Genomic DNA, 26469 nt, shown 5'->3' with positions numbered 1-26469 from the left:
CCGACTCATCATTATCCATATTTCGTCCGACAACGGTGGTGTCATTGGAAAATTTAAATATGCCGTTGATCCTGTGTCTGGCTACACCGACATGGGTATAGAGTTAGAACAGGGGACTAAGCACACTGCCTGTTCCCCTGTGCTGATGGTTATTGAGGAGGAAGTGTTGTTGTCAATTTGTACTGATTGTGGTCTGATGATGAAGGCAAGGATCCAGTTGCATCCAGTCCCTGGGTTGCTACTTACAGGGAACCATGTACTTGCATCCCAAGGTCCCTCTGCTCTATAAAATTCCTTTGCACTATGTGTCAAATTAAATTAATATTTTCCTACGGTTATTTCCGAAAAACATTATCTCCCCTCTCCCCTCCCCAAAACCTGTCTTATTTTAAAATGAATATAAAAATACAGGGATTAGACATGGACAGGTCATTTTCTGGTAGGCAAGTTGTAACAAATGATTTTCCTGGGCTCCACTATTTTGCTGGGGCCTCCAATATTTACAATTTCTATAAATAATTTAGATGAAGGCACAGAAGGTTTGGTTGCTAAATCTGCTAATAACACAGAGATAGATAAAATGTAAATTGTGAAAAGGACATAAGGAGACTAAAATAAATAAACTAAATTAAGTAAATGGGTAAATATCGAGCAAATGGTGCATTGTCACAAAACTGGAATCCTGACCTCCTGCGACCATTCCCTACAAGCTGTCTAATCGTTGCCAAGTCTATTTTGCCAGTGGCTTTGCTGCTCTCTCCTTTGCCTTCATCAACTCCAGTGCACCAGAGGTTTATCCCTCTCAGGTGTGGCTCCCATATATACTGTAACTCCACAGGGGATCACTATCTGGTGCTTCCTCATTTGAAAGTGTATCCCTCACAATTGTATTCTCAATTCTCACTTAAACACACCCTTGTTCCCCACTTTGCTTTGACTTCATCCTATGTTAACCAGAATGTGATGGCATTTATTTACATTTGAACTTGATTTTGGGGTGTTTGATACCTATGTAGTGAAGTGTCGAATGAGTTGAGGTGCTGTGGTAAGGAGGAGGACTTTGAGGAATGTACAATTGCTTCTTTCCTGTTCCATCCCTCAATGGGGATGAAATTCAAAGTAGGATATAGCAAATCGGCCTCACCGAATGCCATAGCTGTGGAAATGAATTAGGTATTAGACTGTACAATAGTTTCATTTTGCTTCTCCCTGCAATAATGTCGGTGATACCTGGAAATTTGTTTGACATTCTCCATGGAAGTGTGTATTTACAAGTCCTGTCATGAGTCCTTTCACCCAGGGGCGGAAAACCCGGGGGGGGGGGGGGGGGGGGGGGGGGGGGGGGGGCAGAGGAGACACGTGTTTTGAGAGGTGGGGGACATCCACCCCAATTTTTTGTCATCCGTATTTTAAAAATCTCTGCTTTCCGCGAGACAGTGGAGGTGGGACTGCTGATCGAGGGCGCTGATTGGACGAGAGAGACGTCGGTCAGCAGGCAATGGAGGCGGGACATGATGATTCAGCGTGATGATTGGAGGAGGGAGGAGTGGGGGGGGAGGTGGGACTGAGGATAGAGTGCGGTGATTGGAGGAGGGAGACGCGGCACAGACCTGCGCCTCATCCGCAGCCAGGATCGATCCCGGCCGGGTCTCCGGCGCTGTCCTGTTCCCACCCGAGTGTCCCACCCCCCCACCCCCACGGGTGGCCAGAGAGGTCGAGAGTAAGACGAGTCAGAGAAGCAGCGCTAAACCCAGCTCACTCTGCCTGTCCCGCCAGGTGAACCTGCCTGGACTTGCGGGAATTATGGCCAGCGCGGAGAAGCAGCGCTGGTGTCCCGTCAGTCCAGACAGGGCTGTAGGTTAACCTGGCGAGATAGGCAGAGTTGAGCTGCATTTAGCGGTGGATTGAGCTTCCGAAGCCTCGTGCATGTGTGTGTGAGTGTGCCCACCCTGTCCCCCGGTCCCCTCCATGTTTTGATAGCGGGTTCCGTGCCTGCTTTCACCCAATCTAAAACAAATAGAAATGTAATTGTTGTATTTGGTAAGTGTTTTTCCTTCACAGTAAATGTGTACCGTTTCTAATTGCAGAAACTTGAGAATGAGCGGGATAACCTGGATGGCCGGTCGGACACAGCAGCATCCACTGCACGTAAGGACCTGCTTGTGGAAAATAAGCTGGGACTGGGGCTGGTGGGTGAGCTTTAAGTGCTCATAGTCAGGATTTATGGACTGTGCAGTAGCCCACTGGTTATCAGATATAAGAACAGAGCAAATGGGAGTGACGGAGGCCACAGTGCTTTTAATCCTGTTCCATCCATAATTACTAAAAGTCTGATCTTGACCACTTCCTGTTGTTCTGTATATTGATTTTAGAAAAAACGCTGCCTCTTAAGGCTGTGATTTTTGGCCATCTTCGAGTCCCCCTCCGCTGCAGGGCAAGAAGATTTTTCCCATCGATAAAAAATAAAAGTTATTAGTGTTTAAAAAATGTTGAGATTCTCTCTCCTGAAGACCACGCCCCCTCCGGAGGGACTATAAAACTCGAAATGTTGAGTGCCTCGGTCAGTCTCTGCAAGATGGGGGAGCGAGAGGGTCTTGTCTCTCAGTCTGAGCTGTGAATAACACTGAACACATGTCTACTAAACTGTGAGTAGTTTTACTGACCTGTCAGTGCCATTAATGTGGTTTGAAAGTATAGTTTGGAAATGCTAAAGCTGTGTTGCCTTTGGCATTGGAAATGCTAAAGCTGTGTTGCCTTTGCTTTGGAAATGCTAAAGCTGTGTTGCCTTTGGTTTAGAAATGCTAAAGCTGTGTTGCTTTTGGCTTGGAAATGCTAAAGCTGTGTTGCCTAATTAAAGTTGCCTTGCCTAATTAAAGCTGCCTTGCCTAATTAAAGTTGCCTTGCCCAATTAAAATTGCCTTGCCTAAATAAAGTTGCCTTGCCTAATTAAAGTTGCCTTGCCTTCTATATAATTAAAAGTTTAATCTTGACCAGTTCCTGTTTGCGCTTTATATTGATTTTGGTGGCCTTGCACCCTGCTGGAAGTGGTATGAAACTGCACTTGAATTTGGTGGCCTTGTATTCTGCTTGAAGTGGTAGGAAACTGCACTTGAATTTGGTGGCCTTGCACCCTGCTTGAAATGGTATTTCAAGGAATGGCCGTGGGTCAACTGCCAGCCCACCAGCCATGAGTGAGTGAGCTGCCAGCACACCAGGCGTGAGTGACCAAGCTGCCAGCCCAAGAATCCATTCGGCCCACAATGTCCATACTAGCCCTCTGGAAACCAGTCCCTCCAGCCAACAACACCCATACTAGTGCTCCAGAAAGCCGTGGCTGACAAGGGACGTCAGGGACAGCACAACCACCCCCCCCCCCCCCCCCCAGCCCCCAGATCTATTATGAGAGTCATGTTTTTTGACTTTTCCAGTGCTTTTAGCACCATCCGGCCTGCACTGCTAGGGAGCAAACTGATGAAGATGCGGGTGGATGCTCCATTGGTGTCCTGTATCACCAATGTCGTAAAGGTAATGCTATGGTTGTTATGGGAGATTTCAACATGCATGTAGACTGGGTAAATCAGGTTAGTACTGGACCCCAAGAAAGGGAGTTTGTGGAGTACCTCTGTGATGGATTCTTAGAGCAGCTTGTACTGGAGCCTACCAGTGAGAAGGCAATTCTGGATTTAGTGTTGTGTAATTAACCTGATTTGATAAGGGAACTTGAGGTTAAGGAGCCATTAGGAGTTTGTGACCATAATATGACAAGTTTTAATCTACAATTTGAGAGGGAGAAGGGTAAATCGGAGGTGTCAGTATTACAGTTGAACAAAGGGGACTATGGAGCCATGAGGGAGGAGCTGCCCAAAGTTGACTGGAAAGATACCCTAGCAGGGATGACAGTGGAACAACAATGGCAGGTATTTCTTGGAATAATCCAGAAGGTGTAGGAACAGTTCATTCCAAAAGAGAAGAAAGATTCCACGGGGAGTAAGGGGTGACCGTGGCTGACAAGGGACGGCAGGGACAGCATAAAAAAAAAAGAGAAGAAGTACAACGTAGCAAAGATGAACGGGAAGCAAGAGGATTGGGTAATGTTTAAAGAGCACCATAAGATAACTAAAAAGGCAATACGGGGAGAAAAGATGAGGTACGAAGGTAAGCTAGCCAAGAATATAAAGGAGGATAGTAAAAGCTTCTTTAGGTATGTGAAGAGGAAAAAGTTAGTTAAGACCAAAGTTGGACCCTTGAAGACTGAAAAAGGTGAATTTATTATGGGGAACAAGGAAATGGTAGTTGAGTTGAACAGGAACTTTGGATCTGTCTTCACTAAGGAGGACACAAACAATCTTCCTGATGTACTAGTGGCCAGAGGATCTGGGGTGATGGAGGAACTGAAGGCAGATCCACATTAGGCAGGAAATGGTGTTGGGTAGACTGATGGGACTGAAGGCTGATAAATCCCCAGGGCCAGATGGTCTACATCCCAGGGTACTTAAGGAAGTGGCTCTAGAAATCGTGGATGCATTGGTGATCATTTTCCAATGTTCTATAGATTCAGGATCCGTTCGTGTGGGTTAGAGGGTAGCTAATGTTATCCCACTTTTTAAGAATGGCGGGAGAGAGAGACCAGGGAATTATATACCAGTTAGCCTGACACCGGTGGTGGACAAGCTGCTGGAGTCAATCATAAAAGATGAAATAGCCGAACATTTGGATAGCAGTAACAGGATCGGTCCGAGTCAGCATGGATTTACGAAGGGGAAATCATGCTTGACTAATCTTCTGGCATTTGTTGAGGAAGTAACTCAGAAAATGGACATGGGAGAGCCAGTGGATGTAGTGTACCTGGACTTTCAGAAAGCATTTGATAAGGTCCCACATAGGAGATTAGTGGGCAAAATTAGGGCACATGGTATTGTGGGTAGAGTGCTGACATGGATAGAAAATTGGTTGGCAGACAGGAAAAAAAGAGTTGGGATTAACGGGTCCCTTTCAGAATGGCAGGCAGTGACTAGTGGGGTACCGCAAGGCTCGGTGCTGGGACCACACCTATTTACAATATACATTAATGATTTAGATAATAATAATAATAATAAATTTTATTTATGGGCGCCTTTCAAGAGTCTCAAGGACACCTTACAAAAATTTAGCTGGTAGAGGAAAAACATGTGAGGGGAATGAAATAAATAGTAGAGACATGACTAGTACACAAAGTAAAGACAGAATTCAATACAAAACACAATATGAGGCAATTAATGCACAGATGAAAAGGGAGGGGGACGTGGGGCTAAGGATAGGCAGAGGTGAAGAGATGGGTCTTGAGGCGGGACTGGTAGATGGTAAGGGACACGGAATTGCGGATCAGTTGGGGGAGGGAGTTCCAGAGCCTGGGAGCTGCCCTGGAGAAGGCTCTGTCCCCAAAACTGCGGAGGTTGGACTTGTGGATGGAGAGGAGACCGGCTGATGTGGATCTGAGGGACCGTGAGGGTTGGTAGGGGGAGAGGAGGTCAGTGAGATATGGGGGGGCCAGATGGTGGAGGGCTTTGTAGGTGAGGATCAGGATTTTGTAGTTGATCCAGTGGGAGATGGGAAGCCAGTGAAGTTGTTTGAGGACTGGAGTGATGTGATGCCAGGATTTGGTGTGGGTGATGAGTCGGGCGGATGAAGGGATTAAAAGTAACATTTGCAAAATTGCAGATGACACAAAGCTGGGTGGCAGTGTGAACTGTGAGGAGGATGCTATGAGAATGCAGAGTGAATTGGACAGGTTGAGTGAGTGGGCAGATGCATGGCAGATGCAGTTTAATGTGGATAAATGTGAGGTTATCCACTTTGGTAGCAAAAACAGGAAGGCAGATTATTATCTAAATGGTGTCAAGTTGGGAAAAGGGGAGTACAACAGGATCTGGGGGTCCTTGTTCATCAGTCAATGAAAGTAAGCATGCAGGTACAGTAGGCAGTGAGGAAAGCGAATGGCATGTTGGCCTTTATAACAAGAGCAGTTGAGTATAGGAGCAAAGAGGTCCTTCTGCAGTTGTACAGAGCCCTAGTGAGACCACACCTGGAGTATTGTGTGCCGTTTTGGTCCCCTAATTTGAGAAAGGATATTCTTGCTATTGAGGGAGTGCAGTGTAGGTTTACAAGGTTAATTCCCAAGATGGCGGGACTGTCATATACTGAGAGAATGGGCTTGTATACTCTGAAATTGAGAGGGAATCTTATTGAAACATATAAGATTATAAAGGGTTTGGACATGCTAGAGGCAGGAAACATTTTCCCGATGTTGGGGGAGTCCAGAACCAGGGGTCACAGTTTAAGAATAAGGTGTAAGCCATTTAGAACAGAGATAAGGAAACACTTTTTCACTCAGAGGGTGAAGGAGGCCGGTTCTCTGGATACTTTCAAGAGAGAGCTAGATAGGGCTCTTAAAGATAGCGGAGGCAGGGGATATGGGGAGAAGGCAGGAACGGGGTACTGATTGGGGATCATCCCCCATGATCACATTGAATGGCGGTGCTGGCTCGAAGGGCCGAATGGCCTACTCCTGCTCCTATTGTCTATTGTCTATTGTCAACCAATCTGTATGTAATCTGTAAATTATTAATATACCTCCTACCTTCAAATCTAAATTGGTTATTTATAATATATGTAACACAAGTAGCATGGGTCCCAGCACCAATTTCTATGCTTCACTACTGATCACAGGCTACCAATCATTAAAGCAACCTTTCATCTTCGTCTTCTGCGACAAGCCAGTTTTTCATCTAATTTGTCAATTTGTCATGGATCCCTTTGGCCTTAACCAAGGTGGAATCCAGTGAAAGAAAAGGGTCCATTGGGGACCAAAGGGGCAATCTGTGCATGGAGCCAGAGGACATGGGCGAAATCTCAAATCAATATGTTTCATTGCAACATAGAATTGTACAGCATTGAACCAGGCCCTTTCACCCCATCTCATCCATGGCGATTGTGATACCCCACTAATCCCATTTAGATGCACAGCCATATCCTTCTACACCTTTCCTGTTCAAATATCTGTGCAAATGCATTTTAAATCTTGTCATTGTATTTGTCTCTGCCACCCCCTCTAGCAACTCATTACAAATAACCATTATTCTCAATGTGAAAAACATACCCCTTCTTCTTTAAATGTCTCCCCTCTAACTTTAAACTTGTGCCTTTCGGTTCTAGATCTCCCTTTCATAGGGGAATAGATTCTGACTATTTATACTACAGTATTTATGTCCTTCATAATTTTATAAACCTCTATAATGTCACCCCACAGCCTCCTACATTCCAGTGAGAATAAGCCCAGCCTATCCAATCTCTCATTATAACTACAGCGCATCATTCCAGGTAACATTTTGATGAGTTAGTCTCTCTATTGCTACCACATCCTTCTGTAGAGACTGTATAGAATGATACAGTGGTCTAACCAACGTTTTCCGCAGCTATAACATGACATTCCAACTTTTCCAGTCTCAAGAATGATCCCGACCCAAAATGTTGCCTGTCCATTGCCCTGCACAGATGTGGCCTGAACCGCTGAGTTCCTCCAGCAGTTTGTGTTCTTACCTGCTAGTAGCTTTAATATTGATATGACTGATCCAATTATGACCTTGACCAAAATTCCCATCTGCTCCAATCACTGAAATTCTCTGGTTCCACATCTAACTTGTTCCCTCTGCCCATTGACATGAATCTTTTCCCATACGTGTACATCTTCCACACTACCTTTGGGAATTTCCGATGTTCTACTTCTGAGATACTGAGCCACTGGTATGGGTGACTGTTCATACAGCTATGTTGTTTGTGGTCACTGGATTCCTTCAATCCTTAACTTCCTTCAAAAGACCCAAGAAGATCATCATCAGTTGTTCTGCTGGCTCCAACCCCCTAAATCTGTTTGTTTTCCTTCTGGAAAAAAACCCCACAGGCGCTAGGAATCTGAAGGGAAACAGAAATTGTTAGAAACACTCAGCCTGTCAGGCAGCACCGATGGAAAGGGAAACAACGTTAATATATATACAATATACAATAGGTACAGGAGTAGGCCTATCTAGCTCCCTCTGGAAAGTATCCAGAGAACCGGCCTCCACTGCCCTTTGAGGCAAAGAATTCCACAGACTCACAACTCTCTGTGAGAAAAAGTGTTTCTTCATCTCCGTTCTAAATGGCTTACCCCTTATTCTTAAACTGTGGCCCCTGGTTCTGAACTCCCCCAACATCGGGAACATGTTTCCTGCCTCTAGCGTGTGCAAACCCTTAACAATCTTATATGTTTCAATAAGATAACATCTCATCCTTCTAAACTCCAGAGTGTACAAGCCCAGCCGCTCCATTCTCTCAGCATATGACAGTCCCGCCATCCCGGGAATTAACCTTGTAAACCTACGCTGCACTCCCTCAATAGCAAGAATGTGCTTCCTCAAATTAGGGGACCAAAACTGCACACAATACACCAAGTGTGGTCTCACTAGGGCTCTGTACAACTGCAGAAGGACCTCTTTGCTCCTATACTCAACTTCTCTTGTTATAAAGGCCAACATGCCATTCACTTGCTTCACTGCCTGTACCTTTATCCGTTTAACTTTATCAGTTTCTTCATTCTGCTTGGTGTTCATTTGTTATTTCGCTGACCTCTATAAATCTGTCAATAAGATTAACTGTGAAAGCTGTGCAAACTATCAAACAATCTGTGTGTGAGATCTTAATAGTTTACTTTGGCTTTCTCCACAGGGAGTTTGGACTACCAGGGAGATGCACTGCACAATGCACTGAAAAGGAAAAAAGGCTTGCTCCAAAAACTGAGGGTACGGTTCAAGAGTCACGAGTGTTGAATTGTTCATATATATCTACAACAGAACAATGAAATACTTACTTGCAGCAACATAAGGGGTCTGTATACACAGTACACACAGATAATACAACACAAACCAAAATTTAATGAATTAATAACCCTATTACTACTGTAATGTACAGAGTAGGTACAGTGATTGCTTATGGGAGCGTTTTGCCTTGGGAAGGAAGGATTGCCAAATCATTTAAAAGTCTCTGATCTTTTAATATTACAGGTACATAAGTTTATACCCAGGCTGGAATTCGTCATGGGAATGCATATTGGGAACTTGAACAAGAGTTAACACACTGGTAGATGGCTATGGCAGGACTCTATATCCACATCGTCATTATGCTCTGCATTGGTAGTACAATCTTAAAACACCGAGCACAATATATTTAATATTTATTTACTTATGAGATTTTGGCTATTACTGTCCATTGAATTAAATCATACCTTTGCTCACTTCTCAATTTGCCTATCATGGTACAATAACCTATAGTCATGGCTCAACAACTTTAAAATGATCACTGCATAAATAATCCTGCTTTAATATTTAACCATTATCAAGTTGTAGTAATATACAAGGCCTTGTAAACACACAATAGCCCAAGAAAGCATTTTATTTTTATCTAAATCGAACTTTGATTGGAAACTTGAGGAAACATGTTTGACCCCACTGCATTCTTTGCTCTTTGAATGATCAATTGAGTAAAGAGAGAGAAAGGTTTTGGGTTGAGCAGATGAGATCCCGCCATGGCAATTCTCTGGAAGGCAGTGGAGGCCGATTCACTGATGCATTCAAAAGATAGTTAGATAGAGCTCTTAGGGCTAGCGGAATCAAGGGAATATGGGGAGAAGGCAGGAACGGGATACTGATTGTGGATGATCAGCCATGATCACATTGAATGGCGGTGCTGGCTCGAAGGGCCGAATGGCCTACTCCTGCACCTATTTTCTATGTTCTGCGTATCTATAGGTGTCATGGTCCACTGGACATGCGTACCTACCCAAATTGCCGTTGCAAAGTTATGTAGTTGCAGAGAAGTTCAACAGCAGCTGTTTTCTGTGAGAATGCTTGATTAGTTTCAAAGGTTCAAATTTATTTGTCACATGCACCATAAGGTGCAGTGAAATGAATTTACCATGCAGCGTTCCAATTAAAAAAGGACATAATACACAACATAATTCAACATAGACATCCACCACAGCATTCTTCACAGTTCAGAAAATCCAACTCCTCCTCCTCCTCCTCCCTTGTTCACCTGTGGTCGGGGCCCTGACACTCCGTAGTCGCTGCTACGGACAGCCAGATGTTCAAGCCCTCTGGTCGGGATGGTCGGAACGCTGACATCGGGACAGGTCCAGCACACCCTGCGGCCCGGAGCTCCCAAATCGGCCACCTCCTTACCGGAGATCGCGGCTTCAAGATGTTGAAGGCCGCAGGCCGGCGGCTGGAGCTCTTCTCCAGCGACCCCCGGCGAGGGATCTCCCGCTCCACGATGGATGGTCCGCTCCATGCCTGCCGCCAGAACCTCCACAGACCGAGGCTCCAAGATGTTGTAGGCCACAGGCCAGCGGTCAGAGCGCTTCTCCGGTGACCCCTGGCAAGGGGGCGCCCCGCTCCACGGTTAAAGTCCCTGCTGTGCTGCCGCTGAAGCTCTGGGCCCGACTCCGGGAAAGGCCGCACCAAACCAGCTGTAAGGCCGCGAGGAGGGGGGCGAAGAAGCGACAAGGAAGAAAGTTGCGTCTCCATCGAGGTAGGTGCCTGAAAAAACGGTTTCCCCCTATTCCCCCTGCACCACCCCCCACACAAGACATACAGAGAAATACTAAAACATACTTTTGGACATACTAAAAAAAACAAAAAAAGTCGATATAACAAACCCGCTGCAGGCGGGCAAAGAAACATGTTGTACAGTGGCAGGTGTTTACATTGCTGGACTTACAATACATCTAGTCAATTTGCACCACGATAGACTGAACATTTAAGTTGCAAAATAGCTGTTGCTTTAACTAAAAGTGAGCAAATTGTTCTGATCCTTGGGTGGTTCACAAATAGTCTTTAGGAAAGAGACACAGGTCCTCACTTGACGTCTCAGAAATGTGAGCCTGGCTTCACACTAATTTGGTCAGCCACTCAAAGACACAGCAAGCCAGTCATATTTGTTTACATTTGAGATCAAAGATCCTTTGTGACAAAGGGTCTTAAACCTGAAACAATAACTATTTCTCCTTTTGGAGTAGCTGCCTTACCTGCTGTGTTTCTAGTATTTTCTGTTTTGATTTCAGATATCGAGCATCTCACTTTTTTGATGATCGTTTATATTTCCAGCTGGCCAGCTACACCTCAGGCCTGGATTTTAAAAAAATGTTTGAGTCCAGTTGTTTCAGTTCTTTCTCCATCAAGATAGATGTGAATTTGGAGAGGCAGATTTGAGCTGCACAAATGTTTTTGAACTGATTAAAGCACTCCCTGCTGTTAAATGAATCATAGAATATTAAATATCACATTGAACAGTACAGGAACAGGCCCTTTGAGCCATAATGTCTGTGCTGAACACATTGCCAAGACCAACTCTTGCAGATAATCCATAAGCTTCCATCCCATGCATATCCATGTGTATATCCAAAAGTCTTTTAAATGCCACTATCATATCTGCCTCTACCATTACCCCTGCACATCTCCTTTAAACTTTAACCTGCTCAGCTTAAAACTGTCCTTCAGTGTTTAATATTTCCACTTTGGAAAAAAGGTTCTGACTGTCATCCACATCTATGCCTCTCATAATTTTATATAATTCTATCAGGTCACCCTGCAGCCTTTGGCATTCCAGAGAAAACAATCCAAGTCTGTCCAACCTCCCCACACAGTGGCACAGTGGGTGGCACAATGGCACATCGGCAGTGTTGCTGCCTTACAGTGCCAGAGACCCGGGTTTGATCCTGACTCTGGGTGCTGTCTGTATCTTATGTTGTGCTTATCTCTAAACTAAAACTAACCTAAACTAAATATGGTCAGATTTTTAAAAATATCCTCATTCAAACAGGCCTCAGCAATTGTCTCATTTGGTTGAGTGAATGGCTGAGCTGCAGGAAGCAGGAATGTTCTAATTTCAAGCACCATTCTGTCTTGAGTTAGATAATCCTCCACCCATGGACCATTAATAATGATATGACACAGGAAGAGGACATTTACCTTTTTGTGACTGTGCAAACTCTTTGACAGAACTTTATTCTCTCTCTATATGCCTATAAATATTTTGTATTTATCCAATTGCCTTTATAAAATTATCTTTAAACCTGATTCCACTATATCTTCACATAGCTCATTCAATTTGGTGAAAGAAAAGGGAGAAAATAAAACGGAAATTGATGTATTTATAACTTTCAGGATATAATCCCTGGACTCTATTACCATCAACCCTGCAACCTACAGAGGCATTCCATTCTGCATGAAGCTCAAGTTCTGAAAGCGATGTTGTTTATTGGCCAAGACAGGAAAGCTATTGTTTTAGGATTTGGACTATGCTTAGCAACCACAGTACACTGAGAACTCTCCGATTCACAGCAGCAATTTTTCGGCTTGTTATCCTCGTAGTTCCTACACATGAAGACGAGTTAAAGGTATTGCTGTGTAAAATGGTGAGAAGCTGAGACTAGGAGAACTGAAGCAGGACAGGCGCGATCACTGTGGTAATCCAAAGTTATTTTTCAGGAACAGCACATGCTGGATGAATGCTCCAGGCCCCACACATGGGGTGGGACCCGGAGACGATATCCTCGCCTGGAACCCATTCAGCAGGCACCACCGATTCACGTATATCATCAACAACCACCGGAGCAGCCACGGATCATCCAACACCCGGTAAGCCTCAAGGCACAGAATTCAATTCTGGTTGCTTCCATCAACAAAAATTCAGTTAAGAAGATAAGAATTGGATATGAACCCTCCTTTATCTATAAAATATCTAATCTTGGGTGCACAGCTCTTGAACCGCATGCCTGAATTGGGTAAACCTGCGAAAGTTATAAACTGCTGTAGAGTCTGAATGAATCAAACAATCCAGTTTTCAATCAGTGGATAGTACGGTGAGTAAACGAAGGGACATGGGATCTAGTCAGATGGAATTAGAATTTGTTGGATGCAGAGCTAAGGTAAGGTAAATGTCTTACCTGTGCAGTTGCTAGCACTGCCAATTGAATCCATTTTTATTGATTGTATTGCCACTTATTTACTGAGCTATTGCAGTGGCCCACTTCAACTTCTGGTTGGACAGAAGTAAAGTTTGGAAAATGTCAGTCCGATTCCTTGGCCCATGGTTTTAAAAGTGGACTTGTGTTACTGCTGGGAATGCTGCACTATTCCTGCCTCTGTCATGTTCTATCCTGGTAACATGCATATATCACGAGGGACTGGCAGCCTAAAGGAGAATAACCTTTTCCACAGCATTCTAGATTTGTGGACACAATGCTGGAGTAATTCAGCAGGACAGGCAGCATCTCTGGATGGAAGGAATGGTGACGTTTCGAGACCCTTCTTCAGACTGAGCATCAGAGGGGAGGGAGACACAGAGATAAGGAAGGGTATGGTGTAAAAACATGACATCAAAAAAGATGTAGTTCAAGGAAAATGTAGAATAGATCATTGTTGGCTGGGAGAAGTTGGCAACGAAGCAAACAGATAAAATATAATCTGAGACAGTCAGACTAGTCGGAGAACTAGGAAAGGGGAGGGATGGAGAGAGAGGGAAAGCAAGGGTTACTTGAAGTTAGAGGTCAATGTTCATACCGCTTGGTGTAAGCTACCCAAGCAAAATATGAAGTGCTGTTCCTCCAATTTGCACTGGGCCTCACTCAGATAATGGAGGAGGCCCAGGACAGAAAGGTCAGTGTGGGAATGGGGGGAGTTAAAGTGTTTAGCAACCGGGAGATTGGGTAGGTTTAAGTGGACTGAGCGGAGATGTTCAGCGAAACGATCGCCGAGCCTGTGCTTGGTCTCGCCGATATATATAGGAATCCACACCTGGAACAGCGGATACAGTAGATGGGGTTGAAGGAGGTGCAAGTGAATCTCTGCCTCACCTGAAAAGACTGTTGGGGTCCTTAGACGGAGTCGAGGGAGGAGATATAGGGACAGGTGTTGTTTCTCCTGCGGTTGCAGGGGAAAGCACCTGTGGACGGGGTGGTTTGGGTGGGAAGGGATGAGTTAACCAGGGAGTTGTGGGTGTAACGGTCTCTACGGAAAGTGCAAAGGGGTGAAGATGGGAAGAGGGGACTTGTATGTAGATCTACTCTATCAAATACTAATAGACATATGTTATACACCACTCGGATCTATAATCCAGTCCGGGTCTTACCTTACAGTCACCATATATTACTAATGTTTTCAGCCACTAGTCCGTTTGTCGGGATGCAGTCACAGTGGTGATTACTTGCAGTGTAACTTTACTATATGCCATTAAACTTGTTGGACCGTTACTTGGAGTGTCCTTTATAGCTCTACATGGTGTCAGAAGTGGGATGCGAACCCACGCCTCCAGTCGGAGACCAGAACCAGGTATTGTTTACCACGCCATTCGAAAATGTCTGTAGCCAGTGTGGACCATGGTAAGGCAGGGACTGGGTGAGTGAGAAGTGGCTGCTTGGGTTGATGGGGCGCCAGGCTGTTGCAGATTGCGCAGGCTTCCACCTTCTCCTGTATAAGCTCGGTCATTCTGGGCCAGAAATACATGCTCTTGGCTCAAAGAATGGTTGCCTCGGTGCCGGGATGTTCCCCGTGGACCGAGTCGAAATACTTGTCTCGTAGAGCAGTTGGAATGACCGCCTTGTGTCCTTTGGCAATCACACCGTCCTGGAGCACAAGCTCATCACGGACCAGGAAGTATGGGCGAATGGCAACAGGTACCTTGTGCTGTTTATCCAGCCAGCCATGCCGGATGATCGAGGACAGGGACTGTAGGGTGTCATCGGCTGCTGTCTGCGCAGCCAAGTCATCCAGGCACTCTGTGGGAAGGTATGACACCATCATCACAGTGTAGGTGTCGTTGTATGTCGGTTGTTGCTTGCAGGTCTTGCGTGGGGCTCTGGATAGAGTGTCGGCTAAGTGCATGTCTTTGCCTGGCTTGTAAACCAGGTTGATATCGTACCTTTGAAGCTGCATCTCCATCCACTGCAGCTGGGCAGGGGCAGCATGGATTGGCTTGTTTAGAATGCTGATAAGGGGCTGGTGGTCTGTTTCAACAGTCTCAGTCTTTCCAAAAATAGTCTTTGAATTTTGCGCAGGCAAATACCACTGCCAGTAGTTCCTTTTCGATTTGAGCATAGCGTTGCTCTGTCTCGGACATCGTGCGAGAGGCATGGTGCACCTCTTCTGCAAAGCTTATCAATCCCAGATCTTGGCAGGCATCAATACCAAGTAGGGTCGTTACTTTGCCTGGGATAATAAAAAAAGTTCAGCTTGTGCACACGTGTCACTAGGTGGCACTGCAGGTCAACCCTGCCAACTGGGTGGACCTCTTCTCCTCCGAAGGGAATTAACAAAGCGCTCGTGTTTACGACCGTTTCAGTGTTCTTGACCCTGGAAAACTCAGCCAGAGACATAACATTACAACAAGCCCTAGTGTCAATCTTTGCCACAGCTGTGGTGTTGTTGATTTGGAATGTAACTTCGGGATCATGTAGTTTACATGTCATCTCGGATGGAGAATGTATGTTTAGGCTGGAAATGTCAGGTCCCGACAAATTTTCACAAGGAGAAGGCACAGCTTGAGCTGGATCGGAAAGGTCATGGGAACCATCTTGCTGGAGCAGATTTACCTGCTATCTGTACGATTTCTGTGGGCACGACAGCACCGAATTAAGTGGTTTCTTCTTTTACAGCAGTGGCAAACTTTCCCGAAGGCTGGGCATTGCTCGTGGACAGCGGAGTGTGACCCACCACAATTATTACATTAAATAGGAGTTCTGCCAGTCTGCCTCTCTTCAGGTGACGGGCATTGAGCACGGTAGAACGGGTTGGCAATACTCACTTGGTACGATGAGTGCGGACCCTGCCCTGCGAGGGGGTATGAGGGTCGATGACTACGGCAATGCGGCAGACAGTCTCTGCCCCGATGAGAGTTAGATCAGCATCCCGTAGTAGTTCACTAGTACTCCACCAGCCCCCGGTCTCACAATTCTCGCTGGTGAAGGATGGAGATGCGAGCCTGTACCGTATGCGCGCGGGTCGCATTTGCAAACCACCCCTTAGATACGGGGACTATGCTTAACCTGCTCCAGTGCTGATTTTATGAGACGCCAGTTTAACTTGATTAATTGTACTCGCATATATGTATTCGGAGTTATGTTATTGTCTTAAGAGGATAGATGTAGATCTGCTCTACCAAATACTAACACACTTATGCTATACACCACTTGGATCTATAATCCAGTCTGGGTCTTACCTTACAGTCACCATATATTACTAATGTTTTCAGCCACTAGTCCGTTAGTTGGGATGTACTCACAGTGGTGACTACTTGCAGTGTAACTTTACTATATGCCAATAAACTTGTTGGACCATTACTTGGAGTGTTCTTTATGAGCTCTACATGGTGGGATCCCGTTGGAGGTGGCGAAAATGTTGGAGGATTATGTGCTGTATGCGACGGTTGATGGGGTGAAAGGTGAGCACTCTTGCTCTTGCTCCCCCTCCCTTCAGTCGCAACAGGGACAGAGCCCCCTAGTTCCTAGTCCCCTTCCTAGTTTTCTGACCAGTCTGACTGTCACCAATTAACAATGCTCCTCCCAGCTAACAATGATCTATTCTCCAGTTTTCTTGATGTGCATCTCTTTTGATGTCTTATTTTTACATGTATTTTCCTTTTCTCTGTGTCTCCTTCTACCCTCACTCTCAGTCTGAAGATGGGTCTCGACCGCAAAATGCCACCTTCCATCCAGAGATGCTGCCTGTCCTGCTGAGTTACTCCAGCATTTTGTGTCAATCTTCACAGTGAATTACCTTTTATATTTTTGTTATCTGAGTTTGATCTTCGGTTTCCTCCCACACTCAAAAGACGTACAGGTTTGTAGGTTAATTGGCTTGGTTTAAGTGTAAATTGTTCCTAGTGTATGTAGGATAGTGTTAATGTGCAGGCATCGCTGGTCGGTGCGGACTCAGTCAGCTAGTCTCTAAACTAAACTAAAATATGCAAGGGACAAATTACTTCCAAGGGCGAATCAGCAAAAAGAGATGATTCAGCTGGTCCTTGTAATTCATTCCAGATTGAGTTTTTTTTAGTTTTAGAGAAACAGTGTGGAAACAGGTCCTTTTGGCCCACCGAATCCGCGTCGACCAGCAATCACCCGTACACCCAATCACCCATACACATCCTACACACTAGGGACAATTTAGAGAAGCCAAATAACCTACAAACTTGCACGTCTTTGGAATATGTGAGCAAACCGGAGCATGTGGAGTTAACCCACGTCGTCATAGGGAGAACGTACAAACTCCATACAGGCAGCAACCATTATCAGGATCGAACCTTGGGTCTCTGGCGCCGTCTCCTAGGTGCCGTCTCCTAGGTGTCAATCTGGTCATTCTAGTTGAATGATCTGTTTGGCAATGCAATCAATGTAAAGGCATGGAGAGTTGTTTTTGATAAAGATCAGCTGATTGGATGAGATAATGTTTGAAAGGTCCAGATTCGACATATCGAGAGCTTGGGGAGCATAACACTGAATTGTTTGGCCTTACACCAGACATGTCTCAAGTCTCTAAGTAACTTCTGTAAGTTATAACAGTAACTTGTTCGTAATGTATGCTTAATTCCACTATAAGCCAATAAATGCTTTGGAATCTTATTAAATTGTAGAATCTTATTAACTTAAAAGCTAGAACCATTTCAAACAAATGCCAAAGGTTGGCTGTCTGGGACATGTGGAGCCAGGTCGGTGAAGGCTCAGTCACTGAGCATATCCAAGATGCAGATCAATTAATTTTTGGTTATTTATATAATTAAAGGATATGGGATTAATGCAGAAAAATGGTGTTGAAATAAATCATCAGACACTTGGAGCCGAATGGCCCACTTCTGCTTCTATTTCTCATGGGTTCTGCCACCTCTGCTTATTGATAGCTATTTGTGCATTCTCTTCATATTTTTTCTCCCCACTTCTGTCTCCTCAGTACCCTCAGCAACCCACAACGATCATACAACAGTTACCACAGCAACAGCCACTCATCACGCAGATCCCACCTGCACAGACGCTGCCTCCAATCAGGTCTGGCAGCATCAAGGAGGGTAAGAAATATTTCAAAATGTGAAAATGTATTTTTCAGTTAAAGAAAGTATCTATATTGTGTTTATCTCTGGGATTCATGCCAGGAATTAGCAGCAAAATTTTACAAAATGTTACAACATTTTGAGATTTAAAAAATCAAGTCTGCAATTTATTACATCAGATAAAGCATAAAAAGAAGTTTAATTTGACACCTAATTCACTTTCATATCTTCAGTATTAAAAATGTTATGGCCATTTTCATACTCGGAAATTAGCATCTTGTTCCCTATTGTTTTTCCATTGACTTAACACGAAAGCTGTGATCGAGGACAGTCAAAAGCCCATAACTTTATTAAAAATTAAGAGAACTGAATGAACTTTTCAGTTATTATAGATTGAAGCATTCTGAAACAAATATAAAACATCTTACTTGGATGACCTGAAATTAAAGCATATAATTAGTTAATTACCTAATTGTAGCTAATTACAAAATTGACCGTTGTGACGGAAATAGTAATAAACACCCAGACTGCCTTGAAAATTCAAAATTGTGATATTCTCAAGATCAGAACTTTAATATTATTGTATTATATGCTGTAAGTCTGTTACAGATAGGTAAATAAATTACAATTTCTAGTAATAGACCAAGTCTTTATGGAGAAGATCAGTTGCTAGCTGGTACATTGGCATATCATAATCAGTAGCATCATCATACTCTTCAGATTGTAACCAATAAGCAACTCTGTACACCTTGTTTTTCCTCAACTTTTCCATTTTGGCATTGTAAACTACAAGGCTTTGCTCTTCAAACCACGCATGACATGCCTTTCTGCCCACTACTTTCCCATTAAGAATGTCCTGTAGATTCCATTTCTTAAGAAAAGGATATATTTTTTAAATAGCCTAAGTATCCAAATAACAAACTAATCCCATTCACACAAGAATTCACAATATAACATGATTTTAAAATCTCACTGTCATGAATTTATGCCAGAAGGAAGGAATTTAATGCTTAATTCCCATAAATTAATCTAGAAACATCCACTCAATATAATTTAAAAAAAAATTTTTGTTGCACAATACATGGGACTAAAACTGATATTTAGTATAAAAATATTGACTATGGATAGACAATAACAAAAAATATAGACGATCTAGATGTTCTTATGACATGATTGTCCAAAAAAAAAGCATTTAAATCATCTCGCAAGTGGATTTTTCTGGAACGCGATCGATTGGAACGTTGCATTTGTGGTAAATTTTAGCTCCATATCGGCAGGAAAAATACTGCCGGTTTGTAAGGGGCCCAAATCACATTTTTGCAGCGTAAAATTAGATTAAAGCCATCCCAAGAAATAAGATTATATGTTAAATAAACGACTTACCCTTTGTTTTGTCCCATTCTTGCGATCCGTCGCATTGAGGGCGTTAGAAGTCGCTTTTTATTTTAATCTAATTATTAAATTGTCTCACGATTTGAAAAAAAAAATCGGGAACGGAAGACGGGTCGATTTTTCTTCAGCAGCTAGCAGCCCGAACAAATCCGCCTCCGTCAGGCAGTAGAAAACTGGATTTTAATCCCGCTCCCCCCCCCCCCCCTCAAAGGCGCCAAAGTTGCGCACACGGCCAGTGGCAGAACTGCAGCGCTGCTGAAGGTAAGTTTTGTAGCAGCGCTAGAATTAGGTTCTGGTTGTGAGTTGTTCCTTCAGATTTCAGGAATGGCCCTGTAATGATTTTGATGAAGTACCTGAGGCATTAAGTTTTTTTTCCTGACTATTTAACTCGTAAACTCTACATTCACAAGACAATTTGTTGTAAATACAAAGTGCTGGAGTAACTCAGCAGCCTTGTTTCTACAAGTTATTGTGTGCTGTGTGCAACAGGAACCATTACACGTGCCACTCTGCACTGCTCCAGTACTGAGTAAGAGGTGTCTGTGCAAAATACTTATGATACCGAGTCATTATATATCATAACATGTACTTTAATTTGTATACATACAGAAACCATCGAGATGAGTACTGTAGGCTCCGAATTGTAAGTTAAAACTAAAAAAACAACATGGCTGCCCGATTGCAAGGGGTAGCGGTGGTGTGGGAAACCTGACATGGATTATCGATCACGTCATCAGCAGCAAAATCAGATACGGATCAAATCAGCAATACTGTTTGATCTACATCCCCCTTCTTGGGCTTTTGCCCAAAGGGCAAACCTAAAGCATGCAGGAGATATGTATATAAAGCTATAAAAATTAACTATCATATACAGTAAAGCAATGGAGGATATACTGCAAGCAATATAAGTAACGTTGGTTATAGTTAATTAGAGTCCGAGATCTGCATCAAGATATAATCCCCGTATCTAGACACGGGCTTCTGACCCGTCCTGCACGTGTATGGTACAGGCCTTCAGCCGCGCCCCTCACAGGAGATGTCACCACAGGCACGGTCTCCATCGGGAGTTTCTTAGCAGGTGATGACTCAACCAGCACAGGTTTCGCAGAGGATTTGTCGACAGGCTTCACAGGGGTCCTCGTCATCGGCACCAGCCCCATTGGCAGTCCTTTTGCAGGTACAGAAACAAAGTTCTGATCGCAGAACTGCTCACCGTCTGCTGTCACATGTCCCTCATTCATATAGTCATTTCCATCCTCTGTCCATAACACATAATTTAGGTCATCTACATCATCATACTGAACCTGCCTCAATGGCACCGGCTCATTTACTGGCAAAATATGTTGTTGGTTTCGTCTGTATAGACCTCTGCCAGATTGTATCAAATAAGACCTTGGTTCTGGACACACCTCCTTGACATATGGGACTGGTTACCTTCAGCAAGTTCCGGATTCTACACAGCATATTCTCATGGATTACCACGACCTTTTCACTGAAGAACTTGGCAGGCTACCAATAACTTACTCTATGTCTTTAGACCCGGAGGTGCGTCCTGTGGTTCATCCTGCTCATTGTGTACCTATTGCCATGAGAGACCGGGTCAAAGCTGTACTGGACAGGATGGTGGCATTGGGAGTTATCAAGCCTGTGTCAGAACCCATGGACTGGGTGTCCTCGATGGTGGCTGCTACAAAGAAGAATAAACAGGAGATTCATATATGTATTAATCCTAATTCTAAGTATAGTTTCCTTTTCCCTCCAATGTGACTTGTGTTTTCTCTCTCAGCTCGACAAGCTCTCCAGCTATTAGTTCCTTGATAATTATGGGATGTGCCACTGAATGCTCTCCAAATGTGGTACATACTGTAGCTCGGCATCCTACTGCACATAGCAATTAAAGTAGAGATTGTCAATCGTACTGTTAACTGCTAACTTGGTACACAGCTAGACTTAATGCTTAATAAAAAGATGTACTTAATGGCCGGTTCTATCATGTAAACCTGCACTTCCAAATCCCAGCTGTCTAGGCTTCGATACTTTGTTTATTCCAATAAACTTGAATCGACTTGTCTGCCTTTAGCCCAAGGAAAATCCTTAAACCTCCTGGTTTATTTACCTTGTCTCCACATCAGACCAGGTGGCCAGAACATATTAGAAGAATGGCTGATGACAAAATACCAAAGCAGCTACTTTATGGAGAGCTGGATAAGGAAAGAAGCATTGGATTGTCCTGTTTGGAATATCCACATAAAAAACATTGCTGGTTCTTATGAGGAAGCTATAATTAAGGAAGTAAAAAGGAAAGAAGAATCTTTAAAATCAAGAACCCACTGATGCTGCAGCATCCTTACACCACCGTCACTTGTGTGAAAGAAACTTTCAATCCCACATTGGTCTAATCGGCCATTTCCATACACATCGCAAAAGATATCATGGTCTTACTTTAAAGTGAGTGGCAAATAACATCTTCACACCTTTCTTATCAGATTTTTCTAAATTTAGTCCCTCCAGATAACCTTCTCAAACCTATTTTCAGAGTGACAATTATAATTTGTCTCCTCTGAACTGCCAGAGGAGGTAGTTGTGGCAGGGACTATCACAATGTTTAAGAAGCTATTAGACAGGTACATGCATAGGACAGGATTAGAGGGATATGGGCCAAACAGAGGCTAATGTAGATGGGACATGTTGGTCAGTGTGGGCAAGTTGGGCTGAAGGACCTGTTTCCACACTGTATGGCTCTATGACTCGTGTGATTATGAAAAAAGCAGTCTTATTTGTTCTCTTCCTTCTTCATATGGCTGCTGCTTTTGATGATTATAACATCCTCCTCCAGGGCTTTTTTTGCCATACACCGGCAGGTGAGACTATATTCCTCTTTATCTATTCTGACTATCCTGTCATAGCCCAACAGTTATTTGCAAAAAAGTTTCTCCTCCCTTGCCTCCACTAGTATCTTAGATTTTACCCAGCGATTTCCCCCTTGGCACCTCTCCTAATTCTAATCCATGTATAGGGCTCTGGTGAGACCACATCTGGAGTATTGTGTACAGTCTTGGTCTCCTAATTTGAGGAAGGATATCCTTGTGATTGATCCATGGGATGGCGGGACTGTCATATGAGGAAAGATTGAAAAGACAGGCTTGTATTCACTGGAGTTTAGAAGGATGAGGGGAGATTTAAAGAAACTTATAAAAGGACTGGACAAGCTAGATGCAGGAAAAATGTTCCCAATGTTGGGAGAGTCCAGAACCAGGGGCCACAGTCTTAGAATAAAGGGGAGGTCATTTAAGACTGAAGTGAGAAAAAACTTTTTCACCCAGAGAGTTGTGAATCTATGGAATTCCCTGCCACAGAGGGCAGTGGAGGCCAAGTCACTGGATGGATTTAAGAGAGAGTTCGCTAGTGGAGTCAAGGGATATGGGGAGAAGGCAGGCACGGGTTATTGATAGGGGAACATACAAAGTCCGTCCATACAGACAGCATCCGTGTACAGGATTGAACCCGGGTCTCTGGTGCTGTAAGGCAGCAACTCTACTGCTACGCTACTGTGCCACCCTAAAGAGTCCATGCTGGCCATTGATCACCAGTTTACACTACTTCCATACTATCCCACATAGCTCCCAGAAAGTAGCAACACAAGTAGATAAAGAGAGATTATGGTATACTCAGGAAATCATGTTGCAACTATAGAACTTTGGAAAGGCTGCATTTGGATGATCAGCCATGATCATATTGAATGGCGGTGCAGGCTCGAAGGGCCGAATGGCCTACTCTTGCACCTATTTTCTATGTTTCTATGTTTCTATGCATTTGGAGTATTTCAGCAGTTGTGGTCACTCCATTACAGGAAGGATGTAAAGGCTTGAGAGAGGGTGTGGAAGAGAATTACCAATATGCTGCCTGAGTTAGACGGTTTAAGCTATAAGGAGAGTCATATAGTCATAGAGTCACGTAGAGTATTTTTGGTGCTACTTATCCATCCAAGATGCCTCTTATAAACTAGTCCCATTTGCTTGCATTTGGCCCATACCCATCTAATGAATGAATGAATGTATAAGTTTATTGGCCAAGTATGTACACATACAAGGAATTTGCCTTGGTGCTCCGCTCGCAAGTAACAACACTGCATACAGTAAACAATTAAGAATAAAACATAAAGCATTAAAACATGAATAATAAAACATTATAGTTTAAACATGTGAATGAAATAAAATACCAGAGCAAAAGGAAGCTACAGACTTTTGGTTATTGAGCAGAGCTACTGCTCGTGGAAAAAAGCTGTTTTTATGTCTGCTGTGGCGGCTTTGACAGTCTGGAGTCATCTTCCAGAGGGAAGTGCTTCAAAAAGTTTGTGGCCAGGGAGGGAGGGGTCAGAGATGATCTTACCCGCTCGCTTCCTGGCCCTTGCAGTGTACAGTTCGTCAATGGGGGGAAAGTTGCAGCCAATAACCTTCTCAGCTGATTGAACGATTCACTGCAGCCTCTGGAAGTCGTGCTTGGTGGCTGAACCAAACCAGACCATGATGGTGAAGGTGAGGACAGACTCTACGATGGCCGTATAGAATTGGACCATCATTGCCTGTGGAAGATTGTGTTTCCTCAGCTGCCGCAGGAAGTACATCCTCTGTTGGGTCTTTTTGACTGTGGAGTCGATGGTGGCCCCTCATTTAAGGTCCCTGTAGGTGATGGTTCCAAGGAACTTAAAAGACTCCACAGATGTGACGTTGTTGATGGCACATGGGGGGAGGGGAGGGGGACCTCTTCTAAAGTCTAATATCAATTCCACTGTCTTAAGAGCATTGAGCTCCAGGTTGTTACGAAGACACCAGGACGCCAGCTGTGTCACATCCTGTCTGTAGGCAGATTCCTCCCAAATCCTGGATCAGTCCAATCAGGGTTGTGTCATCCGCAAACTTGAGAAGCTTGACAGATGAGTCTGTGGAGGTGCAGTCGTTGGTGTAGAGAGAGTAAAGGAGAGGAAAGAGTACGCAGCCTTGCGATGCTCCTATGCTGTGGGTCTGTGGGTCTGAGATGATGTTTCCCAGCCTCACATGCTGCTTCCTGTCTGTCAGGAAGTTGGTGATCCACTGACAGAGGGGTTCAGGCACAGTCAACTGGGAGAGTTTGGAGTGTAGTAGCTCTGGCACAATGTTGTTGAAAGCAGAGTTAAAATCCACAAACAAAATCCTTGCATTGGTCCCCTGGCGGTCTAGGTGCTGGAGGATGAAGTGCAGGCCTAGGTTGACTGCATCATCCACAGATCTATTGGCCCGGTATGCAAACTGCAGGGGGTCCAGCAGGGGGTTTGTGATATTTTTAAGTCTTTTAAGTCTTTTAAGGGTCTTCATGACTACAGAGGCCTGTAGTCATTAAGACCAGTAACCCTTGTCTTTTTGGGTACAGGGACAATAGTGGAGACTTTGAGCAGGCAGGGACAGTGGAGGTTTGCACGGTTGAAAATCTCTGTGTAGACCGATGCCAGTTGTTCGGCACAGAGCTTAAGGGTAGAGGGGGAAACCTTGTCCGGTCCTGGAGATTTCTAGCTTTTCTGTTTTCTGAATAGCCTCTCCACCTCCTCAATTTATATTGTTGGTGATGTAGAAATGGCCAGACTGATGTTGGGCAGCAAGGAGGGGGTGGGTAATGGACGAGGGCCCAGTCTTTGCAGACTGGAGTCAGGTTGTGAGTAGGTATGAAGTGGTGATTGGGGAGGGGGGGGAGGGGGTACTAGGGTTATGTTTCAGTTTATCGAAACTGCAGTAGAACGTGTTCAGGTCGTTGGTCAGCTGACGATTGTCCAAGGAGCGGGGGATTTTCCTCTTGTAGCTGGTGATTTTTTGCAAGCCCTTCCACACTGAAGAAGAGTCATTAGCTGAGAACTTGCTCCTCAACTTCTCAGAGTACCTTTCCTTGGCAGCTCTGATTCCTCTTCTCAGCTTGGCCTGCCTGCAGAGGTCTGCATCCCCGCTCCTGTCGGCCTCATCTTTAGACTGGCGGAGCTGTCTGAGTACTGCTGTAAACCGGGGCTTGTTGTTGTTGAACCAGATGCGGGTCCTAGTGGGAATGCAACTGTCCTCACAAAAGCTGACATATGATGTCACAGTGTCTGTATATTCATCGAGGCTTGAAGTTGCTTCCGTGAACACATTCCAATCAGTGCAGTCAAAGCAGGACTGTAGGTTTTCAATGCCCTCGCTTGTCCACCTTTTAATTGTGCTGACCACAGGTTTGGCAGATTTCAGTTTGTGACTGTAGGTCGGAATAAGGTGAACTAGACAATGGTCAGAGAGACCCAGAGCCGCCTGGGGAACAGAGCGATATGCGTTCTTGATTGAAGTGTAAGAGTGATCGAGTGTTCTCTCCCCTCTGGTGGGGCAGGTAACATGAAGTCTGTACTTTGGAAGTTCTCGGCAGAGGTTAGCCTTGTTAGAGTCACTCAAAACAATGACCGTGGAGTCCGGGAAGTCACTCTCTACCCTCATTACCTGGCCAGCGAGTTGCGTTTGCGCCTCACGTACGCACGCTTGGGGGAGGATGTAAACTCCAGTGCGAATAAAAGAGGTAAATTCCCTCAGAGAATAAAAGGGTTTGCAATTTGTAAAGAAAGGTTCTAGATTGGGAGAACAGAAGTTAGACAGTACCGTGATGTCGCTGCACCAGTCCTGGTTAGTATAGAAGCAAATTCCACCGCCTCTTGATTTTCCCGCTGTCTATACTTCATGGTCCACTCTATGTAGTTGAAAGCCAGCCAGTTGCAGCACTTTGTCCGGGGTCGACTCACACAGCCAGGTCTCGGTGAAGCACAGGACAGCGGCTCGAGGGAAGTCCTTGTTTGTCTGCCGCAGGAGTTGCAGTTCGTCCACTTTGTTGTTGAGAGAACGCAGATTTGCAAGGAATATTTTCAACAACGAAGCATATACTCAACAATCTAGGTTTAGGTTCAGGTTTATTATTGTCATGTGCATC

At 44.4% G+C, this 26469-nt stretch overlaps 1 protein-coding gene across 1 annotated transcript in view; it reads left to right on the top strand.

The window, feature by feature from the left end:
- The window catches only part of c7h21orf58 (chromosome 7 C21orf58 homolog), a 56662-nt gene that overhangs the window by 14900 nt on the left and 15293 nt on the right, over positions 1 to 26469 (top strand). Inside the window, exons 2-5 of the mRNA XM_033024229.1 lie at positions 2088 to 2148; positions 8740 to 8813; positions 12558 to 12707; positions 18012 to 18126. Coding sequence (XP_032880120.1) covers positions 2088 to 2148; positions 8740 to 8813; positions 12558 to 12707; positions 18012 to 18126 — 400 coding nt within the window. The remainder of the gene's footprint in view (positions 1 to 2087; positions 2149 to 8739; positions 8814 to 12557; positions 12708 to 18011; positions 18127 to 26469) is intronic.

Source organism: Amblyraja radiata, chromosome 7 (genome assembly GCF_010909765.2).
Source record: "Amblyraja radiata isolate CabotCenter1 chromosome 7, sAmbRad1.1.pri, whole genome shotgun sequence".
NCBI lineage: Eukaryota > Metazoa > Chordata > Chondrichthyes > Rajiformes > Rajidae > Amblyraja > Amblyraja radiata.
Note: the sequence above shows the minus strand (reverse complement) of the source record. Positions and strands in the feature narration are given on the sequence as shown.